Source organism: Mobula birostris, chromosome 20 (genome assembly GCF_030028105.1).
Source record: "Mobula birostris isolate sMobBir1 chromosome 20, sMobBir1.hap1, whole genome shotgun sequence".
Lineage (NCBI taxonomy): Eukaryota > Metazoa > Chordata > Chondrichthyes > Myliobatiformes > Myliobatidae > Mobula > Mobula birostris.
In genome coordinates this window covers 465,663-486,578 of record NC_092389.1, presented here as the reverse complement: position 1 = coordinate 486,578, position 20,916 = coordinate 465,663, and the positions used below count along the sequence as shown (strand labels likewise).

The 20,916-nt window shown below is 41.6% G+C and overlaps 1 protein-coding gene across 5 annotated transcripts in view; it reads left to right on the top strand.

The window, feature by feature from the left end:
- jam3b (junctional adhesion molecule 3b) overlaps window positions 1–20,916 on the top strand; it is a 152,372-nt gene that overhangs the window by 115,990 nt on the left and 15,466 nt on the right. For all 5 annotated transcript variants that reach the window (XM_072283816.1, XM_072283819.1, XM_072283815.1 and 2 more), the window contains 2 exons: window positions 9,223–9,425; window positions 13,777–13,876. In XM_072283816.1, coding sequence (XP_072139917.1) covers window positions 9,223–9,425; window positions 13,777–13,876 — 303 coding nt within the window. The remainder of the gene's footprint in view (window positions 1–9,222; window positions 9,426–13,776; window positions 13,877–20,916) is intronic.

Genomic DNA, 20,916 nt, shown 5'->3' with positions numbered 1-20,916 from the left:
CCCCTACTAAGCAAGGAAAAGTGAGAAAAAAAAATGCATTGGGTGTTCAACCCCAGAGCCATGCGTCATACAAAAAGCTTCTAAAGATAAACATCAAACCGCCAGCAAGAAAAAAAAAGTACCAAAAATTTACTATTAGATCGTGGAGGAAATCTATCAATTAACTCAAATGATAATAACGAGCAAATGAACCCCATCTTTTCTCAAAATCAAACATAGGTTCAAAAGTTCGACTTTTAATTTTCTCCAAACTAAGACATAGCATCACTTGAGAGAACGCCTCCCAAACTTTTAATGTAATTAAACATGATAAAAAGAAAAATGAAAAAATGTCAGGAAAAAAAACAAATTAGAAAATAAGAACTAAACTGAACTAAACAAAGCTGGGCTATTATATTACATCGGATGCAATCATTAATGCCATTAACTCTGCTCCTCTGTCCATATATTTAATGTTAATAAAAAGGATTTGGAAAAGGTCAAGTTACATAATATGAAAGTGTTGAATAAATGGCCTCCATTAATACCCATTCTATCCCATTCTTTAAACACTGGATCGGTCATAGAGTGTTTAAAAAAATAATTAGAGAAAATGGGACTTGAAGGAGAAAATCCCATTAAACCAAAATATTTTCTAAATTGTACCCAGATCCTCAAAGTATGTTTAACTACCAAATTATCAGTTAATTTACTTAAGGATAAAGGAAGTGAGGATCCAAGAAGAGAGATGATAGAAAATTTATTAACAGAGTTAGCTTCTAAAGAAACCCATATTGGACAGTCCTCGCAGTTAATATAATATGACCAAAACGTAAGATTTCATATATTGACTGCCCAATAATAAAACCTAAAATTTGGTAAAGCTAAACCTCCATTCTTTTTAGCTTTTTGAAGATGAACTTTATTTAATCGAGAATGTTTATTTTTCCATATATAAGAAGATATAATAGGATCAAGAGAGTCAAAAAAGGATTTAGGAATAAGAATGGGTAAGGCCTGAAAAAGGTATATAAATTTAGGTAAAATATTCATTTTAATAGAGTTAATTCGGCCAATCAACGATAACGAAAGGGGCGACCAGTTTGATAGTGCCCTTTTTACATAATTCAGAAGGATAAGAAAATTTTCTTTAAGTAGGTGTTTATAATTCTTAGTAATTGTTACACCCAAATAGGTAAATTGATTTCTTACAATTTTAAAAGGAAGGTTAGTATTAATTGATACCAAATTATTCAAAGGAAAAAGTTCACTCTTATGTAAATTCAGTTTATATCCTGAAAACTGGCTAAAGCAAGAGAGTAAAGAAAGCGCAGGAGGTAACGAAGTCTCGACATTAGAAATAAAAAGCAATAGGACATCAGCATAAAGCGAAACTTTATGGATAGTACCTCTCCTTAAAATACCAATAATGTCATCAGATTCTAGGGTTCTAAGGCCAGATCAAAGAGCAAAGGGCTCAAGGGACAACCTTGTCTGGTTCCATGTTGAAATTTAAAAGGTTTGGAATTCTGAAAATTAGTAAGAACCCAAGCAGAGGGAGATAAATAAAGTAATTTAATCCATTGAATAAAATCGGGCCGAAAATTAAAATTTTCTAAGGTTTTAAATAAATAATTCCATTCAACCCGATCGAAAGCCTTCTCAGCGTCTAAAGATATCACACATTCCGATATCCTCTTAGAAGGAGAATAAATAACATTTAATAAGCGACGAATATTAAAATGGGAATATCAATTTTTAATAAATCCAGTCTGATCATCAGAAATGATAGATGGTAAAATATTTTCAATCCTATAGGCCAAAACTTTGGATAGAATTTTAGTATCAACATTAAGTAAGGAAGTTGGTCTGTATGAAGAGCATTCAGTTGGGTTCTTATTCTTTTTAAGGATAAGCGAAATAGAAGCTTCATAGAAAGATTGTGGCAACCTCCCCAACTTAAAGGAATCTGAAAAAACTGAACATAAATGAGGTATAAGCAGTAAGGAAAACGCCTTATAAAATTCTGCAGAAAATCCATCAGGACCAGGAGCCTTCCCCGAGTCCAATGAACGTACAGCCTCGGCAATTTCCTCATAAGAAATACGGTTATCAACAGAAGTGTAGGAATGTTTAATTGGTCTAAAAAATAAATATCTTTAGGACAGTCAGAACTATAAAGTTTAGAATAGAATTCTCTAAAGATATCACTTATTTCTGAATGGTTAGTTGTCCTATCACCATTAGCTTTACAACTTTCTTTAATTTGCCGTTTAGCTATAACGGTTTTTAATTGGTTAGCCAGTAATTTACCTGTTTTGTCTCCATGAATATAAAATTGACTTTTATCTTTTAGGAGTTGAGTTTCAATCGGATAAGTTAAAAGAAGATCATATTTAGTTTGAATTTCAACACATCTTTTATATAAAGCAGGATCTGGAGCTAAGGCATATTTTTGGTCTAATTGTTTCAACTGATTAACTCTTTATTAGCTTTTTTCTTGACACTTGCAGTATATGAAATAATTTGTCCTCTAAGATAGGCCTTAAAAGCATTCCATATAATAAGACTAGAAGTCTCTTCCGGTGTATTCTCTTCAAAAAAAAAAGAATAATTTGTCTCTCCAGAAACTTTTTAAAAAAAATCCTTATCAGATAGCAAAGTTAGATTAAAGTGCCAAGATCTGTTTGTTTGAGGAAGACCAGGGAGATTTAAAAATAAAAGCACAGGGGCATGATCTGAGACAGCAATCTCTTTGTATTCACAGGATCGAACTAATGGAATCATTTGGCTATCAATAAAAAAAAATCAATCCTGGAATACGTGTGGTGGACATGAGAAAAAAACAAGTACTCCCCATCTAGTGGGTGCAAGAAACGCCATACATCAACAATACCACATTTCATTAGAAAAGATTGAATAAACAAAGCTGATTTATTATGTGTCGCTGGTTTAAAAGATGACCGATCTAAAGCTGGATCTAACCAACAAATAAAGTCTCCTCCCATCACCAATGAGTAAAGGCTCAAATCTGGCAAAAACTAAAAAAAGCACTCAGGGAATCCTGGGTCATCTGTATTCAGGGCGTACAAATTAGCAAATACCATTAGTTTATTATCTAATTTTCCCGACACTATGACAAAATGCCCATTAGTATCAGACACTACTTTATGTTGGACAAAGGGAACTGTATTGTCTATAAACATTGAAACTCCTCTAGACTTATTCTGAAAAGAGGAATGAAAATATAGTTCCCTCCATCTACTGAAAAGGCGTAAATTGTCACAGTTACGTATGTGAGTTTCTTGTAGAAAAATAATTGGAACCTTACGTTTTTTAATATATGCAAAAATCTTATTCTGTTTCACAGGGTGATTTAATCCTTTCATGTTAAGATTAAGTAAGTTAATAGTTTGATCCATTTTTAATACTATTTAGTAGAAGGGTTAAAATAATAACCACTGGAATGTATATTAGATCCAAACAATAAACCTTGAAATGTGGTAACCAAGCAACAGATTTGGCTAAAAATCCAAAACAGCTTCCAGAAAAAAAATTCATCCCCCCCACCCTCCTCCCAAAGACAGAAAGCTGGCCAAAAGAAAGCCGACAGCTAAATCTAATGTCGTCACCCTCCCAAAAACGCCTACTGGTTTAGCTCCTAATTAGCTTCAAGGTTAACTGCATTGCAACCTAGACAAAACAGGAGACAAAGAAAAAAAAACTTAACCCTCATAACCAGAACACATAGATTAATTATTACAGTTTCAAAATGATAAAATGAAAAATACCCATACTAACAGAAAAAAACCTCAAGAAAAATAAGTATAATATAAAATAATAAAAGACCTATCAAAATTCAAAACATGCGAACACACAAGATATTAACTCGTTAAAATCTTGTTCTCTAGGTAAAGCATTTAAAGTTTCAAAAGGAGAGTTAGCTACAAAAGTTTACCAAAAGTAAAAGAAGCAATTATTTGTGTAGAAAGATACTGAACAGTTAATCTTCCGATTTCAAGAATTTCTGAGCTTCTTCACTCGAATGGAACCATTCTTTGGAGCCATCCTTCAGTATAATTCTGAGCTGAGCAGGATAGCAAAGAGAAAGTTTGAAACCTTTGTTTAAAAAGTTCTGATATAACCTTTTTGAACTTAGCACGCTCATTCATGACCTCGGGTGAAAAATCCTCGACGATCCTGATCTTCTGACCATTATAATCAATCATTCCTTTTTGACAGGATTCACGAATTAAACGATCCTTTGTTTGAAATTCATGAAAACAGATTATTACTGATCTGGGTCTCACTCCTGGAACTGGTCTAGGCACAGGTGATCTATGAGCTCAATCAATCATAGGTAAAGACGTTAAAGCTTTAGGAAATAATTGTGCCTAAAAACTTGCAAAGAATTCTGTAGGCTTATCGCCTTCCGTTGACTCTTCAAGGCCCAGAGTTCGTAGGTTATTTTTTCTGCTTCTATTTTCTAAATTGATAATCTTCTGTCTTAGTTTTTCATTAGACTTGGATTGTTTTTCGCAAAGCTTTTGCAGGTCATCAATTCTCGCATCCAAAATTGTCAGAGTTGCTTCATTCTCTTCTATTCGTTTATCATGTTCAATTAAGGTTTTTTGAATATAATCCAATTTTGTATCTATTTTTTAAATTTCAGAGCTGAGTTGCTGGAACTTCTGCTGGAACTCCTCGGAAGATTCTTTTCTGTGTTTTCGAAGCAATTCCGTAATAGATTCCAAGGTTGCAGGAGGCTCTTCTTTTTTAGTACTTTTGGCATCCCTTGTAGCCATAGTAAAACAATATTACGTTTAAAAGTAAGGTTTCAAAGCAGGTTGAAAACAGTAAAGTAAGTAAAATAGGAGCAACTGTAAAAAGTTGCTAATCCATCAACGACCAGTAGGAATCTCCCGGAAAGTTTTCTTAATCGGTATATAGAAGTCCCAATGAGAGAGCATGCGATACAGGATCTGCTATTAGGGAATGAGACAGGGCAGGTGATAGAAGTTTGTGTAGGAGAGCACTGCCAAGGTTTTTATGTGCCTGTCAGAATAAAAGGTAAAGATAACAAGTATAGGGAACCTTGGTTTTCAAGAGATATTGAGGTCCTGGTTGAGAGAAAAAAAAGGAGGTGCATAGCAGGTATAGGCAGGTAGGAAGAAATGCAAGAGAACACTTAAGAAAGAAATCAGGAAGGCTGAAAGAAGGTATGAAGTTGCTCTAGCAGACAAGGTGAAGGAGAATCCCAAGAGATTCTGCAGATATGTTAAGAGCAAAAGGATTGCTAGGGACAAAACTAGTCCTCTGGAAGACCAGAATGTGAATCCATGTGTGGAGCCAAAATAGATGGGGGAGATCTTAAATTAATTCTTTGCATCAGTATTTACTTGGGAGATAAAATCAGAATCAGGTTTATTATCACCGGCATGTTACGTGAAATTTGTTAACTTAGCAGCAGCAGTTCAATGCAATACATAATCTATGAATGAATGATCTTTATTGTCATTATACATAGGTACAATGAAACTCTGTTTGGCTTCCTCTCAGGCAATTAAATGAAGGGGTAGATAAAAACCAGACAGTGATAGAAAAACAGTATTAATAGATAAGTAACAGAAAATAAGCTGCAGCAGCACCAGAATATCACGGTATTGCACAAAGTGCCGTTAGTGCAAGTATTTGAGTCCTTGTGTGTGCACGTGTGTGCTCACAGTTTCAGTCATTGTTCTGGGGGAGTGGTGTGATGGAGGTCACAGCTCTGGGATAGAAGCTGTTGCTCAGTCTATTTGTTCTGGCTTTTAGTGTCCTGAACCTTTTGCTGGACGGCAGCGGGTCAAACAGGGAGTGGCCGGGGTGTGTGGTGTCTCTGATTATGCTGATTGCTTTCCTCCTGAGTCTGCTGGAATAGATGGTGTCCAGTCCTGGGATCTCCATCCTGACAATTCGCTGGGCTGCCTTCACCATGCGATGCAGGTCTTGTCACTCAGCGGCTGTGCAGCTGGCATGCCACACTGTGGCGCTGTTGGTCAGGATGGTTTCAGTTGTGCTTCTGTAGAAGTTACGCAACAGCTTTTGTGGGAGTTTGGCCCATTTCAGCTTTCTGAGTAAGAAGAGTCTTTGTTGTGCCTTTTTAACAAGCAGCGAGGTGTTGGTGGTCCATGTCAACTGTTTTGACAACATAACTCCAGGGAACTTTAGGTTTTCCACTCTTTCCACCACCTCTCCATGTATATGGAGGGGGGTGTGTACTCTGTCCTGTGATCTCCTGAAGTCAATGATCATCTCTTTTGTTTTAGAAGTGTGAAGGACCAGGTCGTTGTCCTTACACCACTCAGTCAGATGATTCACCTCAAGCCTGTAGGCTGTTTCATCCTCGTCCGAGATCAGGCCAACCACTGTGGTATTGTCCGCAAATTTAATGATGGAGTTGGAGGTGTAGATGGGGGTGCAGTCATGTGTGAAGAGTGTGTAGAGCATAGAGCTCAGCGCACAGCCCTGCAGGGTGCCTATTTTTAAGATGAGGGTGGTGGAGGTGTGCTTACCAATTCTGACTTGCTGTGGTCGGTCTGTGAGAAAGTCCATGATCCATGAGCACAGGGAGGAACCAAGGCCAAGAGTGTTCAGTTTGCTGACCAGCTTATGGGGGATGACTGTATTAAATGCAGAACTGAAGTCCACAAATAACATCCTCACATAAGTGTTCCGTCCCTCTACGTGAGTCAGAGCAATATGGAGGGCTGTTGTGATTGCATCCTCCGTGGAGCGGTTTGCCCGGTAGGTAAACTGGTGTTTGTCCAGATCAGGTGGGATTATAGCCTTAATGTGTGAGAGCACAAGTCTCTCAAAGCACTTCACGGCTATGGGAGTCAGCGCTACAGGGCGACTGCACAGCTGATTTTTAGGGTACTGGGATGATGGTGGAGGTTTTAAGGCATGTTGGAACAATAGCTTGTTGCAGTGAGAGGTTAAATATACTTGTAAACACCTCAGCAAGCTGGTCGGCACACGCTTTCAGTACCCGGCCAGGCACTCCGTCTGGGCCAGCTGCCTTGCTCGCATTCACTTTCCCCAGGGTGGATCTCACCTGATGTTGCTTAAGGACCCGTGTGGACTCATCGTCAGGTGGGTGGATGAGTGGAGCAGCCTCCTCCGTCTGGGCAAAGAACTCGTTCAGGACATCAGGCAGTGTGGCGTCATCATCTGGCACAGAGAGACAAAATAATAATAATAAATAAAATAAAACATAATAAATAAACCAGTAAATCAATTACGTATATTGAACAGATTATTTTAAAATGTGCAAAAATAGAAATACTGTATATTAAAATGTGAGGTCGTGTCCAAAGCTTCAAAGTCTATTTAGGAATCGGATGGCAGAGGGGAAGAAGCTGTTCCTGAATCGCTGAGTGTGTGCCTTCAGGCTTCTGTACCTCCTACCTGATGGTAACAGTGGGAAAAGGGCATGCCCTGGGTGCTGGAGGTCCTTAATAATGGACACTGCCTTTCTGAGACACTGCTCTCTGAAGATGTCCTGGGTACTTTGTAGGCTAGTACCCAAGATGGAGCTGACTAGATTTACAACCTTCTGCAGCTTCTTTCGGTCCTGTGCAATAGCCCCCCCCATACCAGACAGTGATGCAGCCTGTCAGAATGCTCTCCACAGTACATCTATAGAAGTTTTTGAGTATATTTGTTGACATGCCAAATCTCTTCAAACTCCTAATAAAGTATAACCACTGTCTTGCCTTGTTTATGACTACATCAGTATGTTGGGACCAGGTTAGATCCTCAGAGATCTTGACACCCAGGAACTTGAAGCTGCTCACTCTCTCCACTTCTGATCCCTCTATGAGGATTGGTATGTGTTCCTTCGTCTTACTCTTCCTGAAATCCACAATCAGGTCTTTCATCTTACTGACGTTGAGTGCCAGGTTGTTGCTGTGGCACCATTCCACTAGTTGGCATATCTCACTCCTGAGACAGAGCCCATAGAAGTGAGGCAAAGTGGCATCAACTTCATGGACCCTTCAGATTCCAGAGGAGGAAGTGTTTCCTACCCTGAGGCAAATCAGGGTGGATAAATCCCCAGGGCCTGACAAGATATTCCCTTGGACCCTATGGGAAGAAAGTGCAGAAGTTCCTGCGGCCCAAGCAGAGATAATTGAAACATCCTTAGCGACAGGACAGGTACTGGAGGATTGGAGGACAGCCAATGTTGTTCTGCTGTTTCAAAAAGGCTCTAAACGTGAAGCAGGAAATTATATCCAAGTGAGTCTGACATCAGTTGTGGGATATAGAAGAACAGGGAACACTGCTTCCAAGTGAACCATGAGCTCTGTGCTGGGCCTGAAATCATGAGCTTCAGACATTGCAATCAGACAGTCAAAAGCACCGAAGATGATGAAGCGGCTCCTAAGTGAGGGGTGTGTTCCAGTTTTTAAGGGTCTTGTCCTGAAGCTTCATTGATGGAGGGTACTTTTTAGCAGATGGTGAGTATGATGCTCATCATCTTGTGTGGTTTACATTGACCCAGAAATTGATTTTTGAAACCACTTTTGTTTTCTTACTGTAACTGAATACTGAGGTTGGGGTTGACCATGGTGCTGAAATAGAAGTGACGTAGCTTAAACAGTGTCCCAGCAATTCTGAAGATTTGATCTACTCCAGCCAGCAGCTTAGGAGAAGTGAGCTGCAGTATTGAAGCAAGGATATGTTATTTTGAACTGTTTTAACCATGAGCAGTCGGAATGCAGGAAATTGGGACCAATTGGGTGAGCACCATGGTCTGCATGAACTTGATGGGCCAACGGGCCTGTATCTGTGCTGTATTGCTCTTTGACTCTGACTTTATTTAGAAATTTATGATGTTGAACAAGTTGTCAACCATTTGCCATGCTGTTTCCTTTTGAACGTTAGTACATGATCTACATTTATTCCTACATTTTTTTTGATACTTGATTGACATTTTAGGTGAGTTTTATGCTTGAGGCACATTTTTATTATACTATTAAAATCATCTGTTAACATGCTAAGTGGAAAGTATGTTTATCTTGAAACCGGCGTAGTTCCAAATACCTGTAGGTGCTCACTTCCTGATTTATGTTAGATCTTTATGGATGAACTTGAGTGAAATATGATTGAAACTTGCATTATAATTTACCCAACTTGTTTTCTGCAGAAACTGCAAACACAAAATCACCGTGCCCTGCCTAATACTCTGTTCTTTTTCAGTGAAGCCAGTTACACCAAAATGTTCTGTGCCGAAGTCGGTTCCAGTGGGGAAGGCTGCCATTTTGACATGTCATGAACACGAAGGTTATCCACCTCCGACGTATATCTGGTACAAAAATGGTGTTGTCGTTCCACCTGATCCAAAATCCGATCCAAAATTCTTCAATTCTTCTTATAAAATAAACGACAATACAGGAACTCTGGTAATTCAATGTCTTTAATATGAGTATTTTAATCTGTCTCTCAATAAACCTGCCAATTTACTATGAGGAGTCTTCCAAAGAAAGACCAGCGGGTTGAGGATAGGCAAGTAGATATCGATACAGATACGTGTGAGATGATGCATTTTGGAAGGTCAACTCAGTGTAGGACTATGAATATAGGGCACTAGGGAGTGTAAAGGAGCAAAGGGACCCAGGAGTACAAGTATATGGTTCATTGATAGCCGCATTACAGGTAGACAGGGTGGTGAAAAAGGCATGTAACATGCTAGCCTTCAGCTGTCAGGGCATTGAGTTATAGGAGTTGGGATGTTATGTTGCAGTTATATAAGTCACTGATGAAGCACATTTGGAATAGTGTCTACGTACATTTTGGTCACCCTGCTTTAGGAAACGTGGTTAAACTGGAGAGAGTGAGTTATAGGGAGAAATAGTCCAGGCTAGGTCTTTATTCCTTGGAACATAGGAGAATGATGGGCTCCTTCACCTCAGATGGTTGAGGAAGCTTGGTGTGGACCCCCAAATCCTAAGAACTTTCTACAGGGGCACAAGTGAGAGCATCCTGACTGGCTACATCACTGTCTGGTATGGGAACTGTACTTCCCTCAATCACAGGATTCTGCAGAGTGGTGCGGACAGCCCAGCGCATCTGTAGTTGTGATCTTCCCACTATTCAGGACATCTACATAGACAGGTGTGGAAAAAGGGCCCAAAGGATCACTGGGGACCCAAGTCACCCAACCATAATCTATTCCAACTGCTACCATCCAGGAAACGGTACCACAGCATAAAAGCCAGGACTAACAGACTCCAGGACAGCTTCTTCCACCAGGCCATCAGACTGATGAAATCACGCTGATTTGAGAGTATTCTATGTTTCATTGACTGTTCTATTTATTATAAATGATTATAAATTACTATGATTGCACATTGCACTTTTAAATGGAGACGTAACGTAAAGATTTTTACTCATGTATGTGAAGGATGTAAGAAACAAAGTCAATTCAATTCGATTCAACCTTACAGAATTTTGAGAGAAATTGATGAGGTGGATGGTGACAGGATAGGGGAGTCCAAAATGAGGAGGAATAGGCTTTAGGGTGAGGGGAGAAAGTTTTAAGAGGGACCTGAGGGACATCTTTTTTGTGCAGAATGTAGTGAGTGTATTAAATGAGCTGCCAGAGGAAGTGGCTGAGGCAGGTACTTGGACAGGTACATGGAGGAATGGGGCTGAGAGGGATATGGGCTGAAAACAGGAAATTGAGACTAGCTGTATGGGAATGGACTTGCAGGGCTGAAGGGCTGCAAATATGCTGTATTGCTCTATGATTCTATGAAAATAGGTATTGAATTTGAAAGGAGCATTTACCATTCATAAGATATAGGAATAGTCCTTTTCCTGATGGGGGTGAGATCATTTGTTGCACTGTTTACGCTGGTTCTTAGCCACCTTATCAACCTCCTCCACCCACTGTAACTTACGTTTCTCAGACATGGCTGCTAAACCATTCCCCTACCCCCACCTAATTCTCCTACCAGCCACCATACTAATTTTCAGAAGCCAATTCACAGACCAGTACCTTGAGATGTGGAGGAGGATGTCAAAGCACCCAGGGTCATGCAGTCACAGAGAGAACATGTACACTCCATACAGGCAGCACGAGAGGCCAGAATGGAACCTGGGACAATTGTATCTCCTCAGTGCCAATTTGCAGAACCTCTTGTATCTTTTAACTATGAGTTTCCTAGGACATTAGTTGCTCTTTATGATTCAATTAAATGATAAGGCCTTGATTTCGTGTAGATTTATTTTGGCATTTATTTCACTCATGAACATATTAATCTGCAAACACAAGAGATTCTGCAGATGCTAGACATCCAGAGCAACACACACAAAATGCTAAAGAAACTCAACAGGTCAGGCAGCAACTATGGGGAGAAATAAACAGTCTATGTTTGTGCCAAGACCCTTCACCGAGACTGAAAAGGAAGGGGGCAGAAGCCCAAATAAGAAGGTGCGGAAGGAGTACAAGCTAGCAGGTGGTAAGTGGATGAGGAGGGGGAAGTGAGAAGCTGGGAGATATTTTAATGTATTTTATTAATACACAAAATATTGACTTGAAACTGATTCAGCATTGGTTTTACTGGCTGTTTCATTGCTGAATTGTGACTGGAATTGACAGTACTGGTTGAGTAAATTCTACGAGGGGTGATTGATAAGTTTGTGGCCTAAGGTAGAAGGAGTCAATTTTAGAAAATCTAGCACATTTATTTTTCAACATAGTCCCCTGCTACATTTACACACTTAGTCCAGCGGTCGTGGAGCATACGGATCCCTTCTTTATAGAAGTGGTCCACAACATGGGTGATTGATAAGTTTGTGGCCTAGGGTAGAGGGTGATGAGTTATTAACCTCAAACTTTCTGCATTATCACTCAAAGAGTTGAACTGCACGTGCATTTAACGAGAGTGTCTTGGACCTCCAGGTAGTCCACAGCAGGGGTGATTGATAAGTTTGTGGCCTAATGTGGAAGGAGATGAGTTATACAGCTCTTATTACATGCACGTGCAGTTCAACTCTGAGTGAAAATGCAGAAAGTGTGAAGTTTCAAGATGTCGACTTCTACAAAGAAGGGATCCGTATGCCATGACTGCTGGACTAAGTGTGTAAATGTAGGAAAAGTAAATGTGCTAGGTTTTCTAAAATTGACTCCTTCTAGGCCACGAACTTATCAATCACCCCTCGTATTAGTTTCTTCATGCGTTCTCTAAGTCTGAGTTGACCAACTGATTCAAACAGCCAATTGACCCTTATAAATTATACCAGTGCTACAAAAAGCTGTAGGTTGATTAGAAACATAGAAAACCTACAGCACAATACAGGCCCTTTGGCCCACAAAGTTGTGCCGAACATGCCCCTACCTCAGAAATTACCAGGGATACCCATAGCCCTCTATTTTTCTAAGCTCCATGTACCTATTCAAAAGTCTCTTAAAAGACCCTATCGTATCCACCTCCACCACCGTTGCTGGCAGCCCATTCCACACACTCACCACTCTCTGTGTAAAAAAACTTGCCCCTGACATCTCCTCTGTACCTACTCCCAAACACATTAAACCTGTGCCCTCTTGTGGCAGCCATTTCAGCCCTGGGAAAAAGCCTCTGACTATCCACACGATTAAGGCCTCTCATCATCTTATACACCTCTATCAGTCACCTCTCATCCTCCGTCGCTCCAAGGAGAAAAGGCTGAGTTCACTCAACCTGTTTTCATAAGGCATGCTCCCCAATCCAGGCAACATCCTTGTAAATCTCCTCGGCACCCTTTCTATAGTTTCCACATCCTTCCTGTAGTGAGGTGACCAGAACTGAGCACAGTACTCCAAGTGGGGTCTGACCAGGGTCCTATATAGCTGCAACATTACCTCTCGGCTCCTAAATTCAATTCCACGATTGATGAAGGCCAATACACCATATGCCTTCTTAATCACAGAGTCAACCTGCGCAGCTGCTTTGAGTATCCTATGGACTCGGACCCCAAGATCCCTCTGATCCTCCACACTGCCAAGAGTCTTACCATTAATACTACATTCTGCCATCATATTTGACCTACCAAAATGAACCACTTCACACTTATCTGGGTTGAACTCCACCTGCTACTTCTCAGCCCAGTTTTGCATCCTATCAATGTCCCGCTGTAACCTCTGACAGCCCTCCACACTATCCACAACACCTCCAACCTTTGTGTCATCAGCAAATTTACTAACCCATCCCTCCACTTCCTCATCCAGGTCTTAGCTGCTCATGCCAAGGAGTAGCAAACGGGATATAGGACACAAGCAGTAGCTGTTTTTAATCATTGGCTTACTATGCGAACCTTTGCTACTTGTAATTTGTATTAATGACTTAATAGTGTAGCAGTTAATGCAGTGCCTTACAGGACCAGTGGTTGATTGGGATTCTATTCCCGCTGCTGCCTGAAAGAAATTTGTACGTTCTCCCCGTGACTGCATGGCTTTCCTCCCACATTCGAGAAATAGTTGGGAAAAAATAGGAGATTCAACAATATTATAAATCAGTGATTCAGTGCATTGCACCTTTTTTGAAAAAAAGGGTAAATGATCACTAACCATTATAATATCACAGGAAGCTAAATTCCTCACTTGCCACGAGAACCAAACAAATCCCTAATGCATATTCCTGTAAATTGCTTTACTCCAGAAGTATCAGAATTTGCTTTGCCTGTCTCCCATCTCAGGTTTGAATTCGCACACTGCAGAAGGAACATGTGGGCTAATCATAAGCTGATAAATGTGTGATTTTACTTTCACAGCACTTCAGCGTCACCTCGAAGCTGGATATTGGAGAATACCACTGCATGGCGATAAATCGTGCTGGGCAGGCAAAATGTGAGCCTCAACGGATGGAAGTCTGTAAGTTGACACCATTGGCTGTTTGTTTCAAGTAGATTTTTCAACAGATAATGAACAAATAACTAGTCGTACAGCAGCACCGAAACAGACTCTTCTACCCTTCTAGTCCATACCAAACAATTAATCTGCTTAATCCCATTGATTTCAAAGGTTTCAAAGGTACATTTCATGTCAGAGAAATGTGTACAATATGCATCCTGAAATGCTTTTTCTTCACAAACATCCACGAAAACAGAGGAGTGCCCCCAAAGAATGAATGACAGTTACATGTAAGAACCCCAAAGTACCCCGCCGCTCCCCTCCCTTCCACGCATAAGCAGCAGCGAGCAACAAGCCCTCCCCTCCCCCCACCGGCAAAAAAAAGCATCGGCACCCATCACCGAGCACTCAAGCGTGCAGCAAAAGCAACAGTAAATACACAGACTTACAGTACTCCAGAGACTACATTGTTCACCCAGTATTCGACATACCACAAGCTCCCTCTCTCCCTAATAAGGGAGAAAGAGGTGTCTCCGTTTCACAGCGAGAAGGGAGACATAACAAACAACTCACTGGTTTACGATGTTAAAAGTCCGTTGTCACTTTTTCCAAGCTCTGTGCCCAAAGATCTCAGATCTCTAGACACGCTGCCTTAGATCTTTGATTTCCCACGACACACCAGTCTTCTGCTTGGACACTGACCTTCGATCCCCCCCATCTTCAGAGCCATGAAAACTTAGTCCTCAGAAGGCGAGCGGAGCTCTTAGGCTGAGCCCTTGGCGTGCTGAACAATGGCCAGTTGTGAAACTCCGAGAGTGGGCCCCATTCCCGCAAAGAACCATTGCGTGTAACTCTAGGTCAGGGTCAAAATAGAGATATTAAAGATAGAAATAGAGCTGTTTCTGAGGATGCAAGCAAAGGAGTTGCTGTTAGGCGCCATTAACCCTCCTAAGCTCCGCCTTCTTTTGAAGAGCTATAGAACACTGCAGCACAGAAACGGGCCCTTCAGCCCATCTAGTCCATGCTGAACCATTAATTTTGCCTTGATCCATCGACATGTAGAGTTATAGAGCACTACAGCACAGAAACAGACCCTTCAGTCTATCCATTCCATGCCAAACTGTAGTTCTGCCTAGTGCCATTGACCCACACCCGGACCATATCCCTCCATACCCCTCCCATCCGTGTACTTATCCGAACTTCTCTTAAATGTTCCAATTGAACCCACATCCACCGGCAGCTCGAACCACACACACACACACACCACCCTTTAAGTGAAGAAGTTTCCCTTTAACCTATGACATCTGGATCTATTCTCACCCAACCTCAATGGAAACAGTCTGCTTCCATTTACCCTATCTATACCCCTCATGACTTTTTATATCTCTAAGATCTCCTCTCATTCTCCTACGCTCCAGGGAATAAACTCTTAACCTATTCAACCTTCCCCTGTAACTCAGGTCTTCAAGTCCCAGCAACATTCTTGTAAATTTTCTCTGCACTCTTTCAATGTTTTTGATGTCTTTCCTGCAGGTAAGTGACCAGAACTGCACATAATATTCCAAATTAGGCCCCACCAACATCTTATACAACTTCATCAATAACATCCCAGATGAAGTGTCTCAACCCAAGATATCTGCTGTCCATTTCTCTCCACAAATGCTGCCTGACCTGCTGAGTTCCTCCAACATTTGTTGCACCATTTAGTTTCTCTCCACTTAAAAGATACTCAACCATAAGGCCATAAGGTACAGGAGCGGAATAAGGTAATTTGTCCCATTGAGTCTGCCCCAATCACTGCTTAGCCCCCGTGATACTTTCATGCCCTGACCAATCAAGAATCTGTTAACCTCTGCCTTAAATATACAAACAGAATTCCATTTTCACCATTCTCTGGCTTAAGAAATTCCTCCTCAACTTTGTTCTAAAAGGATGCCCCTCTATTCTGAGGCTGTATTGTCCAGTCTTAGCTCTCCCACTATAGGAAATATGCTCTCCACATTGACTCTATCAAGGCATTTCACCATTTGATAGGTTTCAATGAGGTCGCCCTCATTCTTCTGAAATCCAGTGAATACAGGCTCAGAACCATCAAACACTCCTCATATGACAAGCCGTTCAAACCTGGAATAATTTCTGTGAACCTTCTTTGAACCCTCTCCAGTTTCAGCACATTCCTTCTGAAATAAGGGGCCCAAACCTGCTCACAATACCCCAAGTGAGGCCTCACCAGTGCTTTATTGTCTCAACGTTACATTCTTGGTTTTATATTCTAGTCCTCTTGGAATTAATGCTAATATTGCATTTGCCTTCCTCACCACTGACTCAACCTGCAAATTAACCTTTAGGGAATCCTGCACAAGTACTTCCAAGTTCTTTTGCACCTCAGATTTTTGTATTTTCTCTCCATTTAGAAAATAGTCAACCCTTTCATTTCTTCTACCAAAGTGCATAACCATGCACTTCCTGACACTGTATTCCATCTGCCACTTCTTTGACCATTCTCCTAATCTGTCTAAGTCCTTCTGTGGTCACTCTACTTCCTCAAAACCACCTGCTCTTCCACCTATCTTTTGTCTTCTACCTATTTTTTTGTCAAACAAGATTTCCCCTCAAGGAAACCAGGCTGACTACGGCCTATTTTATTATGTTCTTCCAAGTACCCCAAAACCACATTCTTAAAAACTGACTTCAACATCTTTCTGACCACTGAGGTCGGACAAACTGGCCTATACTTTCCTTTCTTCTGCCTACTTTGCTTCTTGAATAGTGGAGCGACAATTTAATTTTGCATTCCCCCAGAATCTCGTGATTCTTTAAAGATCGTTACCACTGCCTCCACAATCTCTTCAGCCACCTCTTTCAGAACCCTGGGGTGTACACCATCTGGTCCAAGTGACTTATCTACCTTCAGACTTTTCAGTTTCCCAAGCATCTTCTCTCCAGTAATGGCAACTTCACACACTTCTGCCTGTGGCACTCTCAAACTTCTGGCACACTGCTAGTGTCTTCCGCAGTGAAGACTGATGCAAAATATTTATTCAGTTCGTCTGCTATTTCCTTGCCCCCCTTTACTACCTCTCCAGCAGTCCGATATCTACTCTCACCTCTCTTTTACTCTTAATATATCTGAAGAACCTTTTTGTATCCTCTTTAATATTATTGGCTAGCTTAACTTTGTATTCCATTTTTTCCCACTCAAACTGCAGGGTGTATTCTATCATATTATGATCACTGGTACCTAAGGGTTCCTTTACCTTAAGTTCTTTCATCAATTCTGGTTCATTGCATCAATCCAGAATAGCTGATCCCCTAGAGGGCTCAACCATGAGCTGCTGTAAAAAGCCATCTTGTAGGCATTCTACAAATTCCCCCTCTTGGGATCCGGCACCAACCTGATTTTCCCCAATCTACCTGCATATTCAAATCCCCCATGACAATCGTAACATTGCTCTTTCCACGTGCATTTTCTATCGACTCTTCTAATTTGTAGGCCACATCCTTACTACTGTTTGAGGGTCTGTATACAACTCCCATCAGTGTCTTTTAATCCTTGCAGTTCTTTGGCTCTACCCATAATGATTCAACACCTTCTGACCCTACGTCACCTCTTTCTAGTGATTTGATTTGATATTTTACCAACACAGCAATGCCACTTCTTCTGCATTCCTGCCTGCCCTTTCAATACAATGTGTATCCTTGGACATTAAGCTCTCAGCTGTAATCTTTCAGCCATGATTCAGTGATGTCTACATCATACCTGCCAATCAGTAACTGTGCTGCAAGTTCATCTACCTTATTCTGTATACTGCGTGCATTCAATTATAATACCTTCAGTCCTGTATTCACCCTTTTTCGATTTTGTCAGCATCTTACGCTGCAACTCATCCTGTTGACTGCAATTTTGCCCTATCATTAGCCTCGTCTTGCTAGGAATCTCACTACACATTGCTCTGTTTGTAAACCAACCACCTCATCTTCATCACTGTCACTCCAGTTCCCATCCCCCTGCCAAATTAATGTAAACCCACCTGAACAGCTCTAGCCAACCTACCTGAAAGGATATTAGTCCCTTTCGGTTTCAGGTGTACCTTTTTGTACAGGTCATCCTTCCCCAGAAGAGATCGCAATGATCCAGAAATCTGAAACCCTGTCCCCCTGCACCACTTCCTCAGCCATACATTCATCTGCCAGATCATCCTATTCTTACCCTCACTGGCATGTGGCACAGGCAGTAATCCAGGAATTACTACCCTAGAGGTCCTGCTTTGGCTTTCTACTTCAACTAAAATGGCAATTATCATGTTTGATTACATTTGCCACATCCTTGCTCAAATTCAAGTTCATAAGACCATAAAATATAGGAGCAGAATTAGGCTATCAAGTCTGCTCCGCCATTTCATCATGGCTGATCCATTTTCCCTCTCAGCCCCTGTCTCCTGCCTCCCCCTCTCTCACCCTGTATCCCTTCATGTCCTGACCAATCAAGACTCTATCAACCTCTCCCTTAAATATACATAAACTCTTGGCCTCCACAGCTGCCTGTGGCAAGGAATTCCACAGATTCACCACTCTCTGGCTGAAGTAATTCTTCCTCATATCTATTCTAAAAGGATAGAATATAGAATAGTACAGCGCATTACAGGCCCTTCGGCCCACAATGTTGTGCTGACCCTCAAACCCTGCCTCCCATATAACCCCCCACCTTAAATTCCTCCATATACGTGTCTAGTAGTCTCTTAAACTTCACTAGTGTATCTGCCACCACCACTGACTCAGGCAGTGCATTCCACGCACCAACCACTCTCTGAGTGAAAAACCTTCCTCTAATATCCCCCTTGAACTTTCCACCCCTTACCTTAAAGCCATGTCCTCTTGTATTGAGCAGTGGTGTCCTGGGGAAGAGGCGCTGGCTATCCACTCCATCGATTCCTCTTATTATCTTGTACACCTCTATCATGTCTCCTCTCATCCTCCTTCTCTCCAAAGAGTAAAGCCCTAGCTCCCTTAATCTCTGATCATAATGCATACTCTCTAAACCAGGCAGCATCCTGGTAAATCTCCTCTGTACCCTTTCCAATGCTTCCACATCCTTCCTATAGTGAGGTGCCCAGAACTGGACACAGTACTCCAAGTGTGGCCTAACCAGAGTTTTATAGAGCTGCATCATTACATTGCGACTCTTAAACTCTATCCCTTGACTTATGAAAGCTAACACCCCATAAGCTTTCTTAACTACCCTATCCACCTGTGAGGCAACTTTCAGGGATCTGTGGACATGTACCCCCAGATCCCTCTGCTCCTCCACACTACCAAGTATCCTGCCATTTACTTTGTACTCTGCCTTGGAGTTTGTCCTTCCAAAGTGTACCACCTCACACTTCTCTGGGTTGAACTCCATCTGCCACTTCTCAGCCCACTTCTGCATCCTATCAATGTCTCTCTGCAATCTTTGACAATCCTCTGCACTATCTACAACACCACCAACCTTTGTGTCGTCTGCAAACTTGCCAACCCACCCTTCTACCCCCACATCAGGTCGTTAATAAAAATCACGAAAAGTAGAGGTCCCAGAACAGATCCTTGTGGGACACCACCAGTCACAACCCTCCAATCCGAATGTACTCCCTCCACCATGACCCTCTGCCTTCTGCAGGCAAGCCAATTCTGAATCCACCTGGCCAAACTTCCCTGGATCCCATGCCTTCTGACTTTCTGAATAAGCCTACCGTGTGGAACCTTGTCAAATGCCTTACTAAAATCCATATAGATCACATCCACTGCACTACCCTCATCTATATGCCTGGTCACCTCCTCAAAGAACTCTATCAGGCTTGTTAGACACGATCTGCCCTTCACAAAGCCATGCTGACTGTCCCTGATCAGACCATGATTCTCTAAATGCCTATAGATCCTATCTCTAAGAATCTTTTCCAACAGCTTTCCCACCACAGACGTAAGGCTCACTGGTCTATAATTACCTGGACTATCCCTACTACCTTTTTTGAACAAGGGGACAACATTGGCCTCCCTCCAATCCTCCAGTACCATTCCTGTGGACAATGAGGACATAAAGATCCTAGCCAGAGGCTCAGCAATCTTTTCCCTCACCTCGTGGAGCAGCCTGGGGAATATTCCGTCAGGCCCCGGGGACTTATCTGTCCTAATGTATTTTAACAACTCCAACACTTCCTCTCCCTTAATATCAACATGCTCCAGAACATCAACCTCACTCATATTGTCCTCACCATCATCAAGTTCCCTCGCATTGGTGAATACTGAAGAGAAGTATTCATTGAGGACCTCACTCACTTCCACAGCCTCCAGGCACATCTTCCCACCTTTATCTCTAATCGGTCCTACCTTCACTCCTGTCATCCTTTTTTTTTTCACATAATTGAAGAATGCCTTGGGGTTTTCCTTTACCCTACATGCCAAGGCCTTCTCATGCCCCCTTCTTGCTCTTTTCAGCCCCTTCTTAAGCTCCTTTCTTGCCTCCCTATATTCTTCAATGGACCCAGCTGATCCTTGCTTCCTAAACCTCATGTATGCTGCCTTCTTCCACCTGACTAGATTTTCCACCTCACTTGTCACCCATGGTTCCTTCCCCCTACCATTCTTTATCTTCCTCACCAGGACAAATTTATCCCTAACATCCTGCAAGAGATCTCTAAACATCGACCACATGTCCATAGTACATTTCCCTGCAAAAACATCATCCCAATTCACACCCGCAAGTTCTAGTCTTATAGCCTCATAATTTGCCCTTCCCCAATTAAAAATTTTCCTGTCCTCTCTGATTCTATCCTTTTCCATGATAATGTTAAAGGCCAGGGAGCGGTGGTCACTGTCCCCCAGGTGCTCACCCTCTGAGAGATCTGTGACCTGACCCGGTTCATTACCTAGTACTAGATCTAGTATGGCATTTCCCCCTAGTCGGCCTGTCCACATACTGTGACAGGAATCCGTCCTGGACACACTTAACAAACTCTGCCCCATCTAAACCCTTGGAACTAATCAGGTGCCAATCAATATTAGGGAAGTTAAAGTCACCCATGATA